Source organism: Erinaceus europaeus, chromosome 8 (genome assembly GCF_950295315.1).
Source record: "Erinaceus europaeus chromosome 8, mEriEur2.1, whole genome shotgun sequence".
Taxonomy (NCBI): Eukaryota; Metazoa; Chordata; class Mammalia; order Eulipotyphla; family Erinaceidae; genus Erinaceus; species Erinaceus europaeus.
The window spans coordinates 60113815-60139023 of NC_080169.1; the positions used below are offsets into that span (position 1 = coordinate 60113815).

Below are 25209 nucleotides of genomic sequence, written 5' to 3' on the forward strand. Positions count from 1 at the left end.
TATGCAGAGACTGTCATGCCTGAAACTCCAAAGTCCCAGGTTCAATCTCCAGCACCACAATAACCCAGGGATAAGCAGGGCTTTGGTTAAAAAATTTTTTTTAAATATCTGATAGAGATATTCCTTTATTCAGATATTCCATCTTTTTCAGAATTTTCATGACTATTCTATTTTTAAGTTGACATATGATTCAAATACCTTTAAAGACACACTTTTGAACTGTATACTTCATTGGTATTCTGTATATTCACAAACTTTTACAACCAGGACCAGTAATTCTAGAATACATTCATCATCCCAAAAGGAAATTTTGTACCACTTGTCAGTAGTTTCACATTCTACTCTTACCCTTGCCCTTGGTAACCACTATTCTACTGTCCATCTTTATGAATTTGCCAGTTCTGGACATTATGAATCACTGTGTGGTTTTTCTATAATTGGCCTCTTTCATGTAACATAGTGTTTTCAAAGACTATTCATTTAACATACATCATAAAGCTATTCCTTTTTAGGACCTAGTGATTTTCTATTATATAGGCATACCACATTTTGTTTATCCATTTATTAATCTGATGAATTGTTGTTATTGTTTGATTATTATAAGTAGTTCCTATTGTTCTTTGTTTGTTTTGCCTCCAGGGCTATCTCTGGGGCTCATGCAGGCACTTCAAATCCACTGCTCCTGGTGGCCATTTTTAAAAATTTTATTACATAGGACAGAGAAAAATTGAAAGGCGAGGAGAAGATAAAGAAGGAGAGAGAAAAACAGACATTTCTCCAGTGCTTCTAGCAAACCATTTAACTCAGAACTAGGGTTCCTCCAGTGAGCATGGAAAGAATCAAGCCATATTTTCTTGAGTAAACACTAATAATCCATAAATGTCCTTAAATTGAAAGGGTTAACCTCTCTCTGGTCCAGAACTTAAGTCTGACTTTAATTATTCCTAGATGTGATATTCTTCTATCCTAAATCATAGTAGGAGGATAAATTACTCTCACTAGCCAAAAAACACATTAATCCAAGTGCATGATTGTACATGTTCTTCAACATAGTATCAACATTGTAACTTTCTGCACCACGTGTTTGTCTTCTTACCCATTTAGGCCAGAGAAGGCCGGACTACCATTGTAGTAGCTCACAGGCTGTCTACAATCCGAAATGCAGATGTCATAGCGGGGTTTGGAGATGGAGTCATTGTGGAACAAGGAAGCCACAGTGAATTGATGCAGAAGGAAGGGATCTACTTCAAACTTGTTAACATGCAGGTATCTGCTACTCAGAGAATTTTTCTACTGTTTGATCCTAAATATACTATTCTTTAAATTATCAATATTAACATGTCACATAGCTAATATACTGGTGCCCACTGGTTTCCCTCCCTCCCTCCTTCCACTCTTTCTTTCTCTTTTTCTTTCTTTTTCCCTTCATTTTTCCCTCTTTCTCTTCCCTTCATTGCCACCAGGGGTAGAGCTGGGACTCATTGCTAGCACTACAAATCCACCGCTCCTGGCAGACATTTTTTTTCCTTTCCATTTTTTTTTTTTTTTGATATGACACAGAGAAATGGGAGTAGGGGAGAAAGACAGATACCTGCAGGCCTGCAGGTGGGGAGCAAGGTTTTAACTGGGTACACCCCTACCCCACACACTGGTTTTCTATCTTTTCTATCACTGTATGAACTCAAGACCTTTTAATTTCATGAACATGGTACCTAAACCTTTCCCACATTTGATTTAGGCCAGATTGTACCTTTTACTATAGTTGAAGTTGAAAAGATGAAAGTTCTAAGTATAATGATGACTTTCCATTAGGTAAACTGTTGACTCTTGGTTGTTTTATTTAAATTTACTTTAACTTTTACTAACAATACATGACATTTATTCTTTTTTTATTTTTTATATATAAAAAGGAAACATTGACAAAACCATAGGATAAGACGGGTACAGCTTCGCACAATTCCCACCATCACACCTCCATATCCCATCCCCTCCCCTGATAGCTTTCCTATTCTTTAACCCTCTGGGAGTATGGACTCAAGAACATTATGGGATGCAGAAGGTGGAAGGTCTGGCTTCCATAATTGCTTCCCCGCTGAACATGGGTCTTGACAGGTCGATCCATACTCCCAACCTGTCTCTCTCTTTCCCTAGTGGGGAAGGGCTCTGGGGAAGTGGGGCTCCAAGACACATTGGTGGGGTTGTCTGTCCAGGGAAGTCTGGTCTCATGCTGCTAGCATCTGGAACCTGGTGGCTGAAAAGAGAGTTAACATACAAAGCCAAACAAATTGCTGATTAATCATGAACCTAAAGGCTGGAATAGTGCAGATGAAGTGTGTGTGTGTGTGTGTGGGGGGGGGTCCTCCATTTTATAGATAGGCATATTTTAGTTATATTCCAAAGGGCCTGTAGCTATACTAGTGTTTTGTTTGTTTTTGCCTGAGCCTGAAATCTCATATGCAGGAGGATCCTAATTATTGTCTGGGGAGATGATGTCATGGCTGGGAAAAGGACCAGAAAGCTGGATCAGGGAAGAGAGTATCTCCCTAAAATGGGAAAGGGGTATAAATATTACTGTAAACCCCATTGATTTGATGTGATCTGGGGCCCTTAATTAGCTTAGGAGCCAATGTGACCTCTACATCCCTCTAGATCTGAGTTCACATTCTGTGGTCATGAGTAGGAACATTCCATGCTGCCCCAGTATCGACCATCTTCCTCAGGTGTAGCATAGAGTATGTTGTCCATCCTCCCTTCGGAGGGTGGAACATTCTTTACCATTGTTGATCCAGGTTGAGGGCAAGGTCCTATGGGGGACCCACAAAGGGGTCTATTGTGTTGTTCCTGATAGAAATGACCTGTAACAATAGAGAGAGGGATTTATTTGAGTTCTAGGCCCATTAAGTCTGTTCAAGAGTCTCAGGACTCCCCGATTAGGTATGGCTAATCTCAGGTACTCCCCGATTAGGTATAGCTGGTGGTATGGCCTGATAATGACTAAAGAGTCATCCTTAAAGTATGCCAGTCTCTTGACCTTATTCAGCTTTTGCAGTCCTTGTTTTGCTAAGGTTAGCTTTGGAGTGAGTGAGAGAACTGTAATAGGAAGTAGGTGAGGAGGGTATCTAAGTCTAAGTGGACACTATTTCATTATAAACTTGATACTGACTCATTACAGACTATTGTGTATTTTTGCTTTCAGGTATATATTTTGCCCTAATTTATGGATACATGTGAACATATGCTCTATCTTATGGGACCTGGTCTGTATCTAGGTTTTGGGACTTTGTTAGGAAGTGAACCTCCTGGAATGGAATTAGAGAATACCATGAAAGGAAAGGTCTCACCCAAGTGATGAGGGTGAAGGGCTGGCAATCCATGCCTGACATCCCTGTACACAGTCTGAGGTAAAGCATGCTGAGATGGTACTTGTTGCATTGATTAGGTTGGAATCGGCGGATGCAATATCATTTGGCCTGACTTGAGAGAAGCATGCAGGGAAGTGAACCCCACCCCAGAGGTTCCAGGATTGGGAGAAACATAGGCTCTATAGAGGAAGTGAGGGATTCCTGTTGTCTTAGGGTTTAAGAAGACAATAGATAGTTATTGCAATAATCACATTGTTTGGCACTTGGGTTAACTTCGAAGAATCCCTTTGTTAGGATTTGCTGTATCATACATACCCTCACCATATTTCATGTCCTTAGACATTGTTTGCATATAGCAAACAATGTTTGTTCTCCCTGGACTAAGCTTTTAAGAGAGTCAACATATCAAAGACTCAGCCTATGTATTAAAAAGACTGTCTGTGCTTTAAAAAGTTTGAGACATTCAATTTTCCCCTCTCATATTAATTAGTGATTTATATGACTACAAATTGATAGGAGTGTACATAAACATTCCCACCACCAAAAGACTGTGTCCCATCCCCTCCCCCACCCCACCCTATAAAGCTGAACATCCACCTTCACCCTCCACCCAGGGTTTTTACTTTGGTGCACTACTACAAAACATTTATTCTTATTTTTTAAATTTAAACTTAAAAAAAAAATTCACACAGAAGTATCTTAGACATTTGAAAGCATCCACAATCTAAACCACTACTGATAACAACCGACAGACACTATTTTTTGTTTTTGCTAATCTGAAAAAGCTAAACAGGAGCTCCACATTTCTTTAATTACTTAAGATATTAAGCATCTTTTTACATATTTCATTGTATATAAAAGTATATTAAAAGTATCTGTTTCCATATTAGACTATTTTTTCTGTTAGGTTGTTCATAATTGATTTATAAGAACTTTGCAAGAAGGAAATAAAATCTTCTTTTACATGTATAGATTTTTATCTGTTTAGTTTTTTCTATTTTCACATTGATTTTTGCTTGACTTCTGTAAAAAAGTTATAAAATTGTATATGGTTTATCATGTTCCTTTTGTATGTGTGTAGGCTTGGTAATTGCTCATAAAAAGATAATATTTCATTTCCATGCTTATTTTTTACCTTTTTATTTATAAAATGGAAATATTGACAAGACCATAGGATAAGAGAGGTACAGATCCACACAGTTCCCACCACTAGAACTTTGTATCCCATCCCCTCCCTTGAAAGCTTTCCTATTCTTTATCCCTCTGGAAGTATGGACCCAGGATCATTATGGGGTGCAGAAAGTAGAAGGTCTGGCTTCTGTAATGCCTGTAGGTCTGAGTTCGTATTCTTTTTTTTTATTTTTTATTAATTTTATTTATTTATTCCCTTTTGTTGCCCTTGTTGTTTTATTGTTGTAGTTATTATTGTTGTTGTCGTTGTTGGATAGGACAGAGAGAAATGGAGAGAGGAGGGGAAGACAGAGAGGAGGAGAGAAAGATAGACACCTGCAGACCTGCTTCACCGCCTGTGAAGCGACTCCCCTGCAGGTGGGGAGCCAGGGTTCGAACCTGGATCCTTATGCCGATCCTTGTGCTTTGCGCCACCTGCGCTTAACCTGCTGCGCTACAGCCTGACTTCCCTGAGTTCGTATTCTATGGTCCTGGTTAGGTTTTGCTTTTTACAATTGAGTATTTGGGCCAACTTAATGCATGTTTGAGTGTAAGCAATAAAGACTGTTGGTTGTAATGGACTTTTCATCACATGGTGAAAGCGATCATTTTTATTTTGGTGCTCAATGACAGCACCAACTATTTAGGGGTTTAGGTAAGACACAGGAAAGAAAAATAAAAGAAAAAGGAAATGTTTATTTGGCCATTAGAAGAAGGCTTAAATCAGAGTAGGTTTATTAAAAGAAATGTCAGATAGAATTCTGGATAGTAAGGAAGAAATCACAGATGAAAAAGATAAAGAGGTGACATTTAGGGGCTGAGCAGTGGTGCACTCAGTTGAGCACACATATTACAATGCTCAAGGCCCCAGGTTAAGCCCCCAGACCCACCTGCAGAGGGAAAGCTTTACAAGCTTAAAGAAGTGCTGAAAGTGTATCTCTGTCTTGCTCCTTCTCTATTTTCCCCTTCCCTCTCAATTTCTCTCTATCTCTATCCAATAAATAATAAAAATATTTTTAAAGCAGATGACAGGTATAAGAGGAGATTCAGTTTAGTTTTCCTATGAATGAGAATGTTGGAGAGCTGACTTGAGCATGAGGTAGAGGAATTGTGAAATTTTTTTAAGTTGGGATATAGTTTGGGCAAAGCTTCCATTTAGGAAAATAAATCTTGTGACAATGTGGGAGTGGATAGAGGATACAGGGATTATTACAAGACTAAATCTTTAATCTAGGTTGGATTTTGGTTTGGAAATAGGATAAAAGTTTCAGTTCTAAACAAGAAAGGAAGTCCACAAGCAGAATACATCAATACAGTGTGCTTTGGGACAATCTATCAGCACACAAACAAGAATCCTTCTAATGTTGAAAGTACAAGTGGACATTAAGGCTCATAAAATAGAGTTTGAGATAAATAGGCTACTATGTGTGCAGTAGACATAGTTATAGGATTGGAGTTGGGGACAGCATAGAAGGAGAAATAACGAAAGAGGGCTGCAATGAGTGGAGTCCTGAACAAGCTATTAACATATGCACCTGGGGGAAGGCATGCACTTAACTAGGTAGACCTAGTTAAGTGCACACATGACAGTGCGCAAGAACACAGGTTCAAGAATCTGGTTCCCACCTACAGGTGGAAAGCTTCACAAGTGGTAATGGACAGCTGCAGGTGTCTCTTTGTCTCCTTCCCTGTCTAACTCCTCCTCCCCTCTCAGTTTCTTTCTGTCTCTATCCAATAATAAGTAGATAAATTATATAATAAATTTTTATATATTTTTTATAATTTTTATTTATAAAAAAGAAACACTGGCAAAAACCATAGGGTAAGAGGGGTACAACTCCACACAATTCCCACCACCAGAACTCTGTATTCCATCCCCTGCTCTGATAGCTTTCCTATTTTTTTCTCTTCTTCTTTTTTTATTATATATTTATAAAAAGGAAACACTGAAAAAACCATAGGATAAGAGGGGTACAACTCCACACAATTCCCACCACCAGATCTCCATATATGATCCCCTCCCTTGTTATCTTTCCTATTCTTTAACCCTCTGGGAGTATGGACCCAAGGTCATTGTGGGATGCAGAAGGTGGAAGGTTTGGCTTCTGTAATTGCTTCCCTGCTGAGCATGGGCATTGACAGGTCAATCCATACTCCCAGCCTGCCTCTCTCTTTCCTTAGTGGGGTGGGTGGAGAATCAGAGCTCCAGGACATATTGGTGGGGTTGTCTGTCCAGGGAAATCTGTTTGGTATCATGCTAGCATCTGGAACCTGGAGGCTGAAAAGAGAGTTAGCATATAAAGCCAAACAAGTTGTTGACTAATCATGAACCTAAAGGCTGGAGTAGTGTAGATGAAGAGTTGGGGCGGGGGTCCTCCGTTCTGTAGAAAGCTAGTAGGCATATTTTAGTTATATTCCAAAGGGCCTGTGACTATACTAGTTTTTCTTTTTATCCCCTGAGCCTGAAATCTCATATGCAGGTGGATCCTAGTTATTGTTTGAGGAGATGATGTCATGACTGGAAAAAAGACCAGAAAGCTGGATCAGGGAAGAGGGTAACTCCCAAATATGGGAAAAATGTACAAATATTGTTGACTGTAAACCCCATCGATCTGATCTGATCTGGGGACCATATTCAGCTTAGGAGCCTGTGTGACCTCTGCATCCCTGTAGATCCGACCTCACATTCTGTGGTCATCAGTAGGAACGTTCCAAGCTGCTCCAATATCAGGACCCATCTTCCTCAGGTGTAGCATAGAGTATGCTGTCCATCCTCCCTTCAGAGGATGGAACATTCTCTATCATTATTGATCAAAGTTGAGGGCAAGGTCCTATGGAGGTCCACAAAGGGGTCTGTTTTGTTGTTCCTGATGTAGATGACCAGTAAGAATGGAGAGAGGGATTTATTCGAGGTCTAGGCCCATCATGTCTGTTTGGGAATATCAGGACTCAGTTGACAGGTCGATCCATACTCCCAGCCTGTCTCTCTCTTTCTCTGGTTGGGTGGGGCTCTGGGGAAGTAGGGCTCCAGGACACATTGGTGGGGTTGTCTGCCCAGGGAAGTCCATTTGGCATCACAGTAGCATCTGGAACCTGGTGGCTGAAAGAAGAGTTAGTATATAAAGCCAAAAAAATTGTTGACTAATCATGAACCTAAAGGCTGGAATAGTGCAGATGAGTATTTGGGGGTCTTCATTTTATAGAGAGTTATTAGGCCTGTTTTAGTTATTTTCCAAAGGGCTCACGTCTATACTAGTTTCTTGTTTGTTTTTTTTTCCCCCTGAGCCTGACATCTGATATGCAGCTAGATATAAGTTATTGTCTGGGGAAATGATGTCATGGCTGGAAAGAGGACCAGAAAGCTGGATCAGGGAAGAGAGTAGCTCCCAAATATGGGAAAGGTATATAAATATTATTGACTATCAATGAAAACTTTTTAAAAAACAATATGGACTTGGATGCAGAGAAAGCAGCCAGGAACAAGATTTAAAGTCTGACTCTGGCAAGTTAATGTTGCTGTTCATTTACTAGATATTGAACTGGAGGACACACACACACTTGTCCATTTAATTAAAGAATTGATAGCAATGAGGCTGAATCTTCTGTTTGTATCATGTAGGTTGAGGTATGAGTATGTCTGGTTGCTTTGTAAATCACATTTCCTCAATAACTTTTTAAAGATGGCTTTATTGCTCTAAATTTTGAGGTTTCATTTATCTAGATACTTGAGGATGTGTGCGTGTTCTTGCTGGCTCACTCCCTTTTTCAGTGTTCTGTTCTTAATGTTTCAGACATCAGGAAATCAAATCCAGTCAGAATTTGAAATTGAACTAGATGAAAAGATTGCAACTGCAAACGGCTGGAAATCTCGAATATCTAGGAATTCTACTCACAAAAGCCTTAGAAATTCAAGAAGGTATCAGAATGGACTTGATATGGAAACCAGTGAACTGGTATGTTGTTTTTCACATAAATCATTTATACATTTTTCTGTTATCTTTGCAAGTATTTTGAAAGTATAGCTGGTTTCAAGTAGGAGCCACATTTTTCTGAAGGAAAAAATTAAAATGTTAAACATGTTTGACAATTAATTAAAATAAATTCCTATTTAAAATGGACTTGAGAGGTCAGGAAATGGCTCATCCAGTAGAGTACATACATTCGTCAACCTGACGCTGTTGACTGGCTACAGAAGAAGGGCAAACGCTAGAAGAAGAAGCATGTGCAAGAACACAGATTTGAGTCCTTGAGAAACTCATGGGAACATCTGCAATGAGGAAATTTCTTATGTGCTGGAGTGGTGCTGTGGTGTCTTTCTCTGTTTCTCCCTCTCCATCTCTTACCCTTTATCTAAAAGGAGGTAAAAGATGGCTGCCATGGACAGTGTAGTAGTACAGTCACCAAGCTCTGACAAAGTCTTGGTCTTGGTCGTATAAAAACAAAACAAAACAAGACAGGAGTCAGACGGTAGCACAGCAGTTGCAGACGGCAGCACAGCAGTTGAGCCCATATGGCACGAAGTACAAGGACCAGCGTAAGGATCCTGGTTCGAGCCCCCAGCTCCCCATCTGCAGGGAGGTCACTTTGCAGGTGGTGAAGCAGGTCTCTCCCCCTCTCTGTCTTCCCCTCCTCTCTCTCCATTTCTCTCTGTTTTATTTAACGACAACGACAACAACAATAATAACTACAACAACAATAAAAAAAAACAAGGGCAACAAAAGGGAAAATAAATATTTAAAAAAAAACAAGACAAAACAAAAAAAAAGGCGTTTCAGTGGAAAGAATAGATGGATTTTTTTTTTTTTTAATCTTAGGGGAGAGCACGGACACAGTCCCTCACTACCACAAATTATGCATTATGCACAGTTTCCCACATTTGGGGAAATCGCAGGGAGTGCAATTATCTTGCCACCAAGATAATTGCTGAGGCTTTGTGCCTGCATGATGCCACCATTTTGGGTGGATATATATATATTTGTTTTGTCTTTGTTTCTGATGGAGCATGAGAGAAAAAGGAACACACCCGGTTAAGTGAACATAGTTGAAGTACAAGACCCATGCAAGAATCCTAGTTTGAGCCCTCAGCTCCTCACCTGCAGGGGGATCACTTTACAGGTGGTGAAGCAGAACTGCAGGTGTCTATTTATCTCTCTCCCTTCCTATCCACCTCCCCTTTCAATTTCTCTCTGTCCTATCCAATTAAAAAAAGAGAGAGAGACTGAAAGACAAAGAGTGATACTGAGGGAGAGAAAGAAGAGAGGGAGACATATCTGCAGTAATGCTCGACCACTTGGAAAGCTCCCCCTCTACAGATGGGGACCAAGGCTTTGGATATGTATTAACTTTTGTTTGCAGTCAACTTTTTCTCCCACTATATTTTTCTGCCTTGTCCTTAAATGACCCAAGCTATTATGTATCTTCCTTATTTAAAATGTTACTGCCTGTCTTTTCTACAAGAGTAGAGGCTTCTTGAGAAAGAAAAAAAAAAAAATGGTGGAATAACACTCTGGTGTATCTCTTTTATCTGTCTCTAGTACACCTCAAATTAAAAAAAAAAAAAATCAAACTCCAGGCAAGTTCATGTGACATAGCCATGATTGTCAAACTGACACTGAGTTGTGTAACTCCACAGCTGAGAGTTATGGAGTATTTTATGCCCAAATCTTTCTACCATTCACTCTACTGAGGCTAGAGTAAAGACAGGCTAGTCACATCATGTGGGTCTCCCACCCCCAGCTGAGTGAATAACTCATACTGAGTTTTGCTGTGTGTCAGTGGATATTGTTAGCATTTTATAATGTACTGTTTTATTCTCTAGTAGTTTGCTGTCATTAGTCATTTTCAACACCTATTTTGCAAGCTTTTTGAGGTCAGCACCTTTTTTAAATGTCTCTAAATTCTGGCAACTATTGTGTTTTCACTGACTTGTCCTGATATTTATATGTTCTAGGATGAAAATGTGCCACCAGTGTCTTTTCTGAAGGTCCTGAAACTGAATAAAACAGAATGGCCCTACTTTGTGGTTGGAACATTATGTGCCATTATCAATGGGGCACTTCAGCCTGCATTTTCAGTCATATTCTCAGAGATGATAGAGGTAAGCTTAAAAGCTCTAAGTTAATAGCTTGAAACAAATCAATTATCACTCGAACTTCACCACTAAGTCCACTTTGGAACAAAGCAGCCTCAAATTAAACTAAGTCTAGTGCCCCTTCATTCCCTTTTAAGAAAAACCATCAGGGAAAAGTAAAGGGAGCCCTTTGAACTTTTCTCAGTTATATTAATGGAATTCTACACAGTAAAATCACTGAAGGATGTATTTCATTATCTCTTTGCATTTGTCAAAACTGGTGTCAGACAATGTCCCCAGTGCTGATAATGGTGAGGAGGTCACCCTTACAGGATGGCTGGGAGAGATGAAGAAAGGAGTTAGTCCTAATATTTAAGGAGCCAGTCTGTGGGAGCAAGCAGGCCTTACCATTTATTAGCTATGCAAACTAGGACAAGATGTTTTCCATTTCTACACTTTAGTTTCTTCATCTGTAACATAAACCTACCTCATAGGATGTCTAAGGATTAAAATATTATATAGATAACTGTAGAAAATACTTTAGTTTCAGCCTTGTAAGTATTCAATAAAAAACAGCCATTACAACATTATTTTAGCTGTCTTTCCAAAGTTTGAGGGGAGAAAGACTAAGAAAGAAAATTCATACTGTTTAATTGTCCAGTTCACTGGGAGATATTTATAGAAAGGTATCAGGACTATATGAAGCGCCACAAAACCCAAAATTTATATCATATAGACATCTTCATTGCCTCAAATGTTATTGAAAAGACATTTTTTGTTAATGATAAATTATTCTTTGTCATATTGATAGTTAATTATACCTGTGACACTAGATATTGCTCTGCAATTAAGAACATAAGTTCACTTCCACCCAAATGTCAGGGGAAAAACAACACTAAATGTTTTTAAATCTTAAAGTAAAGCAATTTCTAGCTGTCTTGTAACTCAAGAGTTATGTTGACCGACTTTATATTTGGGCACATTTCCTAGGTGGCAAATGCTATTCTGGGGACTGCTGGTAAAGCAATAAACAAAATTTTGCCCTTAAACAGTTTACTTTCTGTTTAGAAAGACACATAACTGGAAACAAAAAAAACCACACAAGTATATAATATAAATTCTAAGTGTTTTAAAAAGAAGTTTGCCTGGGAGCTGAGAACATATCCATATCTCAACAACTGGACTGTTGTCCATTAACACTCCCCCCCCCCCAATGAAGTGAGACAAAGGCAAGGTGAGAAAATAGAGGAGCTGGAAATGGAGTTAAACAGAATAGTCAAAAGATGGGTTTCAGGGCAGAGAACTTCCAGAATGAAAGATAGAAGGCTGGGGAACGGTGAAATTCAAGCAGAGAGGACTGCAAGTACAGAGGAAGAGGAACAAACAAAAATTTGTAACTATATACATTCTATATAGTAAGTTTCAGCCCATGCTAGTAAACAGGAATTTCCCAGATTTGTAGAGACAGAAGAGTACTGGTTCTCAGAGGCAAGGAGAAGGAGTAGTCAGAAGTTACTGTTTACAAATACAGAGTTTAAGTTTGGCATGATGAAAATGCTTTGAAAGTGGTTAGTGATGAAAGTTACACAGCAGTGTGAATGTACTTAATGACTCTGAATTGTATACTTAGAAATGGTTAAAAATGTTTTTTAAAGATTTTATTTATTTATGAGAAAGATAGGAAGAGAGAGAAAGAACCACACATCACTCTGGCACATGTGCTGCCAGGGATTGAATTAGGGACCTCATGCTTAAGAGTCTGGTGCTTTATCCACTGTGCCACCTCCCAGACCACAGAAATGGTTAAAATTATTGTGTATATTGTACCACAATGAAAATAATCACATCTGTTTAATGTGATGCTCAAGTCATTGTATCAATACGTGGGAAGAATAATTAAGAATGATGTAATCCAAATGAATATTTTAAATGTTCTTTTGTAGATTTTCCGACCAGGGGATGATGAAGTAAAACAGCAGAAATGCGACATGTTCTCATTGCTTTTTTTAGGTCTGGGTATTATTTCCTTTTTTACTTTCTTCCTTCAGGTAGGAAACTGGTTTGCCCTTCTCACTGAGTCTATATTCAATTAGGGTAATTAAAACTGAATGGAGTTTCAAAATCTTAGGCTACAGTGAATTGCACATCCAATTGTCACAAGGCACTTTCAGTGGAACAGAGTCCTTAACAGGAACAATTGTAACCTTCTTGATGCTAAGTTATATTATGCTACAAAATTTACCTCAGCAAACATTTAACACAAAGAGGGGAAGGAAAGATTTTGAATTCTATAAAATTTTCAAAGAACTAACACCCATCCTCCTCAAACTCTTCCAGAACGTTGAATTGGAGGGAACAATCCCAAATACATTCTATTAAGCTAGTATTGCTCTATTCCCTAAAGAAGAAAAGAGTTCTGCAAACAATAATCTATAGACCTATATTGCTGATGAGCATTGATGCAAAGATTTTCAACATAACTTGGCAATTATAAGACTTAGTGAGATTCATCCGAAGGATGGTTCAACATACAGAAATCAATCAGTATAACATACCATATCAACAACAAAAGATAAAAATCACAGTTATGTCAATAATTGCTGAGAAGACAAATTTAATAAGATTCAGTACCCATTTGTAATAAAAATTCCTAAGAAATTATATGGAATAGAACAAAAATTCCTTAATATAATAAAGTCTATTATGACAGACGTAATGATCCGCATAATCAGTGGGGAAAAACTCCAAATTTTTCCCCTAAAATCTGGCAGTAGACAAAGTTGTCCACTCTTACCACTACTAGTCAATACATTCCTGGAAGTCTTTGCCAGCACAGTTGGACAAGAAAGAGATACTAAAAGAATCCAAGTTAGAAAGTAAAAAGTTAAACTACCGTTTACAGATGAGATGATAATTAATATGCATAGAACCCCCTAGAAGACTCTACCAAAAAACTACTAAAAACCATTGATAAGTCCAATAAAGTGGTAGGGTATAAACTCAGTGTACATAAATCTGTGACATTTCTAGATACAGCTGATGAACCAGAGGAAATGACAGTTAAGGAAGCAGTGCCACTGACAAATTTTTAAAGATCATGTGTTTATTTATTTATTTTGAATAGACAGAAATTGAAGAGGAAGGGAAAGATAAAGAAAGAATGAGACACTAGCAGCATTCTTCACCACTCATGAAGCTTCCCCCACAGGTGATGGGGACTGGGTCCTTGTGCACTGTAATGTGTGAGCTCAACCACATATGCCACCAACCAGCCCTCCCTCACCCCATTGATAAGTCAAAAAAGATAAAATATCTTGGATCAAGTCAAATAGTAGTGTCGAGAGACCTCTACAATTAAAACTATAGGACACAGGTTTTTGTTTTTTTTTTTTTTTAAAGAAAGAAAAAAGTCCATGGATTAAAAGGGTAAATAACTTTTATATTATTTTAAAGTTTATATCACCAGGACTTCGTGCATACACGGTTTCATTGTTCTGGGTACCTTTTTACATTCAGACTGACAAACAGAGACACAGAGAGATAGAAGACTAACAACCAGCAGAGGGAAAGAGGCCATTGCACCAGAGTTTGTTCTGGTGCTGCAGCACCTGCTGTGTGCTGCCAGGGTTGCAGCCTAGACATTGTGCGTGGATGACAAGGCACATTCCCTCTTTGGTGCTCATTCTCTCTGACTGTGGAAGAGTAATTCTAATTAAAAGGACCCTCCTTTTGAAAGCGATCTATAGATTCAATGCAAGCCTTTCCAAAATCCTTGTAAAAAAAAGTCTCCAATGACATTTTTCATGATTTGAACAAATCACCCCCAAATTAGTATGTAATAAAACAATTATTAAAATAACTACAGCACTCCTAGTGGGGGGTGGGCAGTTGGAGGTATCACACTCTCCAACTTTAGTGCTGCAAAGCAATAGACTAAAAATGTGGTAGAGAACAACAACAGATATTTAGATCAATGGAACAGTAGACACACACACACACACACACACACACATACACACATACACACACACACACACACATACATACACACACACCTTCTGTATGATAAAGGGACCCAAACCATTCTACAGAGAGAGTCTCTTCACTTAATGGTGCTGGGGTAATTGGACATATAGATTCCACCTCACATGTTTTAGAATGAGCCACATGAACAAATCTGGAGATTAAAAGTATTAGGATGTGGAGGAAAAAAGAATTCTGTATACTATTGGTAGGAACACAAACTGATGCAGCCCCTTTGGAAAACAATATGGAGAATCCTTAAACACATAAATGAAAATGCCTTATGATCCAGCATTACCACTCTTAGACATATATAAAAGAACATGAAAACACTAATTCAAAAGAGCATAAGTAGGGGCTGAGGTGCATCTGGCTGAGCACACACATCACAATTTACAAGGACCTGAGTTCAAACCCCTGCTTCCTACCTATACAGGGGGAAGCTTCATGAGTGGTAAAACAATACTGCGGGTGTCTCTCTGTCTCTCTCCCTCTTACTCTTCCTTTCCTCTCTCAATTTCTCTCTACCTTTATCCAAAATTAATTAAAAAAAATAGGAACTTAAAAAAACACAGGTATCTCTACTTTCATAGCTGCATTATTCACAATAGCTAGTAAGTGTAAGCAACCTAAAATATCCATTGACAGATGACTGTTTAAAAAAAGTGGGATATGTATGCTCTGCAATTAAAAAGAAGGTGGTGTCTTATCTTTGGAGATAAAATAGATGGGATTGGAAATTACTATGCTTAGTGAAGTAAAGTGCTGAAAGACAACTACTGGATGGTCTCCTTCATTTGTAGAAAATAATTAAAACAAAGGACTTGCAAGAGAAAGTAGGGAGGGAAGGAAAGGAGGGAAGAAAGAAAAGAGAGAAAAAGAGTGGCCAAATTCTAAGACTTTGTAAAAACTATAGAAATCATCTATGGTAGAGATGAGGGTGGATATAGAACTCTATCCCCATAGTTCTTGTAAACCATGATTAAATCATTAATTAAAAAAAAAAACAGATGAAGAGGAAAATTGTTCAGAAGACTTGGGAGGAAGACTAAATTACTCCCTAATCTCAGGGCAGATGGCACTGTGACAAGAAAATAGCAAACTCAATTGGATCTCAATACTGTAGATATCTTCTCTCCTTCAACATTACTGGAGTAAAATGTATCCTTTCTTACAATGCTGTTGGATACATTTCATGTAATATACTGGGAGCACACCAAGCCTTGCAATTTAAAATACTGTAATTGAAAGTTTTGGAAAGTAAACCAGTTGGACTGACAAAGATAGCTCACTTGAATAGTACTCTTGGTTTGTCATATGCAAGACCCAGGTCTGAGCCCAATTCCCACTGCATTGAATGATGTCTCAGTACTGCGGTGTCTCTACCTCTGTCTTTTTCTTTTTTTACCAGAGCACTGTTCAGCTCTGGTTTATGGTGGTGCGGGGGTTTGAACCTGGGACTTCAGGTTCAATCTGGGACTCAGACATGAGAGTCTGTTTGCATAACCATTATGCTATCTGCCCTCCTCCCTCTACCTCTATCTTTTTCTATCTGAAAAGGTCTGGTTGGAACAATAAAGCCCCAGTGGGAGTCGGGTGGTAGCACAGCGGGTGAAGCACAGGTGGCGCAAACCGAAGCACAGGTGGCGCAAACCGGCATAAGGATCCTGGTTCTAGCCCCCAGCTGCCCACCTGCAGGGGGCGGGTCACTTCACAAGTGGTGAAGCAGGTCTGCAGATGTCTATCTTTCTCTCCCCTTCTCTGTCTTCCCCTCCTCTCTCCATTTCTCTTTGTCCTATCCAACAACAATAATAGCTACAACAACGAAACAAAAAGGGCAACAAAAGGGAATAAATAAATATTTTTTAAAAAATTTTAAAAAATAGAACCCCAGTGATGACAAAGTAAAGTAAATCAGTTTACAATCATTCAAAAACCAAAACAAGATACTATTTAAGTTTTGGGCCTTTGATTTTATTTCCTACTAAAGTTTTAATGGTACATGGATTTTTAAATTGAGGCATTTAATTAGCATTTGTTCCTAAATATTTGTTATTTTAATTATTGATTAACATATAAATGATTTAGAAGCCAATGTGATTATACCTTGTAGCACATTACTAGTGATGATCAAAAAGGACAGTGGCTTTTTTTTCTCAACCAGGGCTTCACCTTTGGGACTGCTGGAGAGATCCTCACCACAAGGCTTCGGTCAATGGCTTTTAAAGCAATGCTAAGACAGGTATGTATGTCCACTGGAGAATGCTGTCACATTTATTTCATTCAAGCCTTTTCCCATTCTCACTGGTGCACTGAAACTTAGGTTCCCTCCTCAGAACTTCCATGTAAGAACTGGTCAGGGTCCTGCAAATTGTCCTGGTCCTTCAGTAGCCAACAACTTATTAGGATTTTCATGCTACTAGTCTTAATTTAGGTAACTTTAGGGCTTGTTTGGAAACTATCCTAATCCATGTAGATATCATCATTTCAAAGACCTATACCTCTTGTCTAGAATCTATGAAGGCCCTAGGGAGTCATTTGTTAATTAACACACCTTTAAACAGTGGAGAAATGTGCTTGGTAGTCATATACTTCAATGAATGGTACGAACTACAGGTTTTTCTCCCCAGACTATGTGGGAAAAAAATATGCAAACCCAAATTCTCTATTTTTGTAGAGAAGACCTCAGAATGGGCCAGAATATTATCCATTTGTCAGGAATTGCTGGCATTCCTACTCACAAAAGGCACAAAATTGTTGCTGTGTAAGAAAAACTATTTTTCTATAAAAGTAAAGGATGGCTATGGTAGAGTACTTTATAATTATAATCATGCAAAACTCATTCTTTCAGTCCTTGGTTTTATTAAACATGGTGAGTAACTGGGACTGGTTTTCTTGTGCTTAGTGTTTACAAGAAAGGTGTGTCGAGTTCTACTACCCTTTGTGAGAGTCACTGTTGAGTCAGGGAGGAAGTGTTCATAGCACAATTTATATGGAATACATGATGGAATAGTCACACTCTCAGGTGAAGCTGACCAGAAACCCAGCTGTAATCTGAATAAGCCTTCCCCTCATCTTTTCATCCATGCATTGGTATTGGTGTCCTCATGTCATAATAGCACAGATTGGCAGCAGGAATCCTAGTGAATTCTGAGGGTGTGTGTTAAGGGCAGTGACTAAGGCTTTACTTGGCATGTGGGCTCTTTGCTAAACTCCTGTACCCAAGTTTAGTGTAAGCGATGAGTGTTTGGGAGGGCTCATCTCATCTCATTTTCTTTGCTTGTTTTCTTTTAATTTTCAACTACTTTCACTATGTGGGTTTTTTAAAAAAATATTTTATTTATTTATGAGAGGGATAGAAAGAGTGAGAGAGAGAGGAAGAGCCAGACATCACTCTGGTACATTTGCTGCCAAGGACTGAACTGAGGACCTCATCCTTGAGTCTTTTTTTTTTATTGGGGAATTAATGTTTTACATTCAACAGTAAGTACAATAGTTTGTACATGCATAACATTCCCCAGTTTCCCATATAACAATACAACCCCCACTAGATCCTCTGAATCCTTCTTGGACCTGTATTCTCATCACCCACCCACCCCAGAGTCTTTTACTTTGGTGCAATACGCCAGTTCCATTTCAGGTTCTATTTGTGTTTTTTTTTTTTTTTTTTTCTGATCTTGTTTTTCAACTTCGGCCTGAGAGTGAGATCATCCCATATTCATCCTTCTGTTTCTGACTTATTTCACTCAACATGATTTTTTCAAGGTCCATCCAAGATCGGCTGAAAACGGTGAAGTCACCATTTTTTACAGCTGAGTAGTATTCCATTGTGTATATATACCACAACTTGCTCAGCCACTCATCTGTTGTTGGATACCTGGGTTGCTTCCAGGTTTAGGCTATGACAAATTGTGCTGCCAAGAACATATGTGTACACAGATCTTTTTGGATGGATATGTTGGGTTCCTTAGGATATATCCCCAGGAGAGGAATTGCAGGATCATAGGGTAGGTTCATTTCTAGATTCTGAGAGTTCTCCATACTGTTCTCCACAGAGGTTGGACCAATTGACATTCCCACCAGCAGCACAGGAGGGTTCCTTTGAGCCCACCCCCTCTCCAGCATTTGCTGCTGTTACCTTTTCTGATGTATGACATTCTCACAGGAGTGAAGTGGTATCTCATTGTTCTCTTTATTTCCATTTCTCTGACAATCAAAGACTTGGAGCATTTTTTCATGTGTTTCTCAGCCTTTTGGATCTCTTCTGTGGTGAATATTCTGTCCAAGTCCTCCCCCCATTTTTGGATGGGATTATTTGTTGTCTTGTTGTTGAGTTTAGCAAGCTCTTTATATATGTTGGTTATTAAACTCTTGTCTGATGTATGGCATCTTCTCCCATTTTGTGAAGGGTCTCTTGGTTTGGATAGTGGTTTCTTTTGTTGTGAAGAAGCTTTTTAATTTGATGTAGTCCCATAGGTTTATACTTGCCTTAGTCTTCTTTGTACTTGGATTTGTTTCACTGAAGATGTCTTTAAAATTTATTTGGAAAAGAGTTCTGCCAATATTTTCTTCTAAATATCTGATAGTTTGTGGTCTGACATCCAAGTTCTTGATCCACTTGTAATTTACTTTTGTATTTGGTGAAATACAGTGGTTCAGTTTCATTCTTCTGCATGTTTCAACCCATTGTTTCCAACACCATTTGTTGAAAAGACTCTGCTTTACCCATTTAATAGTCTGAGCACCTTTGTCAAAGATTAGATATCCATAGGTTTGGGGGCTCACTTCTGAGCTCTCAATTCTATTCCACTGGTCAGTGTGTCTATTCATGTTCCAGTACCAAGCAGTTTTGATGACAATGGCCCTATAATACGATTTGAGATCTGGGAGTGTGATGCCTCCCGTTCTGTTCTTTTTTCTCAAGATTGTTTTGGCAATTCTAGGTCTTTTCTGGTTCCAGATAAACATTTGTAGCATTTGTTCTATTTTCCTAAAAAATGTGTTTGGGATCTTGTTGGGGATAGCATTAAATGTGTAGATGGTTCTGGGTAGTATATTCATTTTGATGATGTTAATTCTACGAACCCATGAACATGGACTATCTTTCCACTTCTTTGTGTCTTTTTCAATTTCCTTTAGTAGTGACTCATAATTTTCAGTATACAAGTCTTTCACTTCTTTGGTTAGGTTTATTCCTAGATATTTTATTGTTTTTGTTGCTATAGAAAAAGGAACTGATTTCTGGATTTCAATTTCTTCTAACTTAGTGTTTGCATAGAGGAATGCCACTGACTTTTGAATGTTGATTTTATAGCCTGACACCTTACTGTATTGCCTGATGAGTTCCAAAAGCTTCTTGCTGGATTCCTTAGGTTTTTCTGTGTATACTATCATGTCATCTGCAAATAAGGAGAGTTCGACTTCTTCTCTTCCAATCTGTATTACTTTAATTCCTTGCTCCTGCCTGATTGCTATGGCAAGAACTTCCAACACTATGTTGAATAGTAATGGTGATAGTGGGCAGCCCTGTCTAGTACCTGATCTGAGGGGAAATGCTTCCAGTTTTTCACCATTGAGTATGATGTTGGCCGTAGGTTTTCTATATATAGACTCCACTATCTTCAGGAATTTTCCATCTATTCCCATTTTTTGAAGTGTTTTGATCATAAAGGGAAGTTGTATTTTGTCAAAGGCTTTCTCTGCATCTATTGATATGGCCATGTGGTTTTTGGTCTTGCTTTTGTTGATGTGGTGGATCACATTGATTGATTTATATATATTAAACCAACCTTGCATGCCTTGGATAAACCCCACTTGGTCATGATGAGCAATATTTTTGATATACTGCTGTATCCGATTGGCTAGAATTTTGTTCAATATTTTAGCATCATTGTTCATCGGAGATATTGGTCTGTAGTTTTCTTTTTTGGCTGTGTCTGTCTGCTTTTGGTATCAGAGTGATATTAGCTTCATAAAAGCTGGCAGGGAGTATTCCAGTGTCTTCAATCTTCTGGAAGACTTTTAAAAGTAGAGGTGTTAGTTCTTCTTTGAAGGTTTTGTAGAATTCATTTGTAAAACCATCTGGTCCAGGACTTTTATTTTTGGGGACATTTTTGATACCTGTTTCAATTTCATTAGCTGTGATGGGTCTGGTCATGTTATCCACTTCCTCTTTACTTAGTTTTGGAAATTGGTAGGTATCTAGGAAATCATCCATTTCTTCCAGGTTCTCTAGCTTGGCGGCATGTAGTTGTTCATAGAAGCCTTGCCTGATATGTTGAATTTCTGCAGTGTCTGTTGTGATATCTCCTCTTTCATTTACTATCCAATTTATTTGGGTCTTTTCCCTTTTTTGTTTTGTGAGTCTGGCTAAAGGTTTTTTGATTTTGTTCACTCTTTCGAAGAACCAACATTTACTTTTGTTGATCTTTTGTATGGTTTTCTTATTCTCAATGTTATTTATTTCTGCCGTAACTTTAGTGATTTCTGTCCTTCTGGTTCTGTCCTTTAGGGTTCCTTTTTTCTTCTTATTCTAGGTCTTTAAGATGTGCAATCAGGCTGTTTATTTGTGCTTTTTCTTGTTTCCTAATGTGTGCTTGTATGGCTATGAACTTCCCTCTCAGTACTGACTTAGCTGTGTCCCAAATATTTTTGTAGCTTGTGTCTTCATTTTCATTGAAGTCTCGAAACATTTTGATGTCTTCCTTGATTTCCTCTTTGACCCAGAGGTTGTTAAGAAGTGTACTGTTGAGCTTCCACATTTTGGGACTATTACTAATCTTTTGTTGATTGTTAAGTGTTAGCTTCATTCCACTGTGGTCTGAGAAGACGCTTGAGATGATTTCAGTGCTCTTGAATGACCCATGTGGATTTGAGTAAAATGTGTATTCCAGTTTCTTGGGATGAATGACTCTGAAAATGTCCAATAGTTCTAGTTTATCTATCTCTTCATTTAGCTCCCTTATGTATATTGATTTTCTGCCTGGATGATCTGTCAAGTTGAGAGAGTGGGGTGTTGAAATCCCCTACTCTGACTGTGTTGCTGTTAATGTATTGCTGTAGCTCTTTCAGTAGACGTTTGATGTATTTAGATGGCTTCTCATTGGGTGCATAGATGTTAATAATTGTTAAGTCCTCTTGATTGACTGATCCTCTGAGCATTAAGTAGTGTCCATTCCTATCTTTTTTTAATCTTCTCTATTTTAAAGTCTATCGTGTCAGATATGAGAATAGCTGTTCCTGCCCTTTTTTGTGGGCCATTGGCTTGTATGATAGTTTTCCATCCTTTCACTTTAAGTCTGTTTTTGTCTTGTTGAGTTAGCTGGGTTTCCTGTAGACAGCATATTGTTGGGTTGTATTTTCTGATCCATCTTCCTTCTCTGTGTCTTTTAATAGGTGAACTCAGGCCATTGACATTTATTGATATCAAAGATTGAAGATATTTTAACGCTATTCTTGTAGAGTTTTAGAGTGTTCTGATAGATGGCATATTTATGATGGTCTGACTGTTTATAGAAGACCTTTCACAACTTCTTTCAGGGCAGGCTTGGTGATAGTTGATTCTTTCAACTGCTGCTTTTCTGAGAAGGTTTTGATGCCTCCATCTAGTCTGAATGACAGTCTAGCAGGATATAGTATTCTTGGTTGAAAGCCTTTCTCATCGAGCACTCAATAGATATCTTGCCATTCTCTTGTGGCCTATAGTGTTTGTGTGGAGAAGTCTGCTGCTAATCTTACCGGTTTTCCTCTGTAGATGACTCTTTGTTTTTTCTCTTGCAGCCTCCAGGATCCTTTCTTTATCCTTACCCCTTTCCATTCTAAATATGATGTGTCTTGGTGTCTTTAAGTCTGGGTTAATTCTGTTTGGGACCCTCTGGGCTTCTTGAACCTTTATATAGGTCTTTGATGTTGTCTAGACTAGAGAAGTTTTCAGCTATTATGGCCTGAAGGATGCTTTCTTCCTCTCCCTCTCTTTCTTCCTCTGGTAAGCCAATAATGCATATATTATTTCTTTTGAAGTCATCCCATAGGTCTCTGTTGTTGTTTTCAGCATCTCTTCATCTCTTTTTGAGATCTCTTACTTCTTTTTTAGTTGTCTCTAATTCGTCCTTGATCTTGCTAATTCTGTCTTCAGCCTCATTGATTCTATTCTCTCTGCCCTCTTCTGTTTTCTGGAGTTCATCTATTTTGTTTCCCTGTTCTGATACTGTTTTAGCTTGTTCAGCTTGTTGTGTTCTTAGCTCAGCTATTTCTGCTTTCAGCTTTCTAATAACCTTGAGATAGTTAGTGTTTTCTTCCAGAGTCTCATTTGTTGTTCCTGTATTTCTGATTACAATTCTTTCAAACTCTTTACTCACTCCTGTGATTATTTCCTTAGCTAATGTTTGGATGTTGAACTCGTTATTTTGTGTTTCACCCTTTGGGGGGCTTTTAGCTGGACTGTTCTTCTGGTTAGTTTCTCCAATATTTCTTCTTGTTGGTTTATAATTTTATATATTATGTTATGAGTTCCCTCTCTTAGTACTTTGCAAATTACTGATCACTATTTCCTGGATTGACTTGTGTCTAAGTAAGGTAATTAAAGGGTTCACAGTGGTAGAAGTTAACAGTTGTTTCAATAGTCTTTTAATCCCTGAGTTGGAGCTCAGTGATTTAAAAGCCTCGTTTATTTTTTCTTCTCTGTAGGCTATGGGAGCCTGAGGGCTTCTAACTATAAGTAGGCTTCTTAACTTAATCACTGACTCCTAACCAAGAGATAAGGCAGGGTGTGGCAGAGATAGTCCGGTGGTTATGCAAAGAGACTTTCACAGCCCTTCAGCTTTGCCACCTAGGTATAGGTCTTCTCCTGAATTTCCTGGTTAGATCTCTGTCCCCTGGTGTCCCTCCTTGCCGCTGCTCCAGACTTTGAGGACAGTAGCAGTGGAGACCCAGAGTTGTACTTGGTGAGTCTCTGGGGAGTCCTCTCCTCCCTTCAGCTGTCCCCTTGTTAGTGGAACAGACTGGAGGTGGTATCTCAACTGATAAACTTAGTCTCTCCCTAGGCTCCTCTCTGTCACCAGCCATGTGTGTCTGCACTCACCAGTAATTTGGTGGGTTCCTGTAGTCATTCTAGTCCTGTCTTGTTTCAGTCCCAGGTCTTCTCCTTTGTTATTCTTAGTTGATCCGGGAGAGCCATCTTTGAGTCTTATTTATGCTTTATCCACTGTGCCACCTCCCAGACCATGTAACAGTGTGTTTTGTGCCACAGGACATGAGCTGGTTTGATGATCATAAAAACAGTACTGGTGCACTTTCTACAAGACTAGCAACTGATGCCTCCCAAGTTCAAGGGGTATGTAAATTACTCTTTAACATGGTTTTGATTAAACCTCTGACAGAGATTTAGCCAGGTAGCAGCTTTTAGCTGGAAATAACAGAAAACTCAGATTGGTAAAACAATATGAGAAAAGTTAAACATTAGGGTTGACAGATGCACAGGCTAAAAAAAAAAAAAATGTCATCAAGGACCTGCATTTACACTGAGTGACTTTCCATTCTCAGAACTGTTCATCTGCTGACTCAGCTCATTTCTTTGTGGTTTATATAGAATGACTGCCAGTAACAACTAGAGCTTTTTTTGTTTCTCATCCAGGAAGAGTGCACAGTTGTATCTCTTCCCCCTTAAAGCTAATGTAGGTCAGTTTGGGTCCCAGGTCTAATCCTGAACCAATTAGCTGTCTCTCAGAAGTGCCAGAGCTTCCCTGGCTTTGGTTCCTCTCCATGGGACTGGAACACTTTAGAACTCACAGCTTCCCACAACAAGTGGAGAGTAGAGGAGAAAGAGTTAGTTGCTGCTACAACAGCTCTCCTTTTCTGAAGTATGCAAACTGTAAAAACTATTCATTTTTACATATGCTTTACCGCTTTACAGTCTCTGAGGATACGACATGTAACAGATGATCTCTTGGATATATAAGATTTCCATTTACACAAAATTGTCTCTAAAACAAGAAATAGGGCAGAGAGGTAGAGTGCACACTTTACCATAATGGAGCCCCATCTCCATTCCTTCCCTCCCTCTCCCCAGCCACATATGGGAGCACCATAAAGGGAAAACTTCCTGAGTGGTGAAGTAGTGCCCTGTTGTCTCTCTTCCTGTCTCACTCTTTTGTCTCTTATCCTCCATCTAAAAAAAGGAAACGAAGGGGGGAGAAAAGAGTTCATTAAAATTGTGCAGGCATGAGGTCCCAGTGAAATAGCCCTGATGGCAAAACAAATATAACAAGAAAAACTACATTGACATGGATTTGAAAAACAAAACAAAAAAGCTAATTTGCCTCTAAGGCTCTGTGGTTGTCATGGTGGGGAGGGCAGAAATTTGATAGTGGTGCAATGTGGAACTTGCATCACTGTAATCTTTGATCTTGTAAATGATTGTTAAGTTGCTAATAGAAAAGCAAAGACTACACTGAGGTTAGTTACTTTTTAAAAGTCACATTCATGAGGTGTGTCCTTTCTTCCCCACACACACACCCAGTCTCCTATTGCAAAAACAGAGTTGCCGATAACTTGGTTTTACAAAGATAAATTCATATGGGCAGAAAA

At 38.7% G+C, this 25209-nt stretch overlaps 1 protein-coding gene across 4 annotated transcripts in view; it reads left to right on the forward strand.

The window, feature by feature from the left end:
- Positions 1-25209, forward strand: part of ABCB4 (ATP binding cassette subfamily B member 4) — a 97351-nt gene that overhangs the window by 42041 nt on the left and 30101 nt on the right. For 3 of the 4 annotated variants that reach the window (XM_060196293.1, XM_060196294.1, XM_060196296.1), the window contains 6 exons: positions 1105-1266; positions 8324-8485; positions 10483-10629; positions 12546-12650; positions 16790-16867; positions 23873-23956. In XM_060196293.1, coding sequence (XP_060052276.1) covers positions 1105-1266; positions 8324-8485; positions 10483-10629; positions 12546-12650; positions 16790-16867; positions 23873-23956 — 738 coding nt within the window. The remainder of the gene's footprint in view (positions 1-1104; positions 1267-8323; positions 8486-10482; positions 10630-12545; positions 12651-16789; positions 16868-23872; positions 23957-25209) is intronic. The other variant, XM_060196295.1, reaches the window with a different exon arrangement.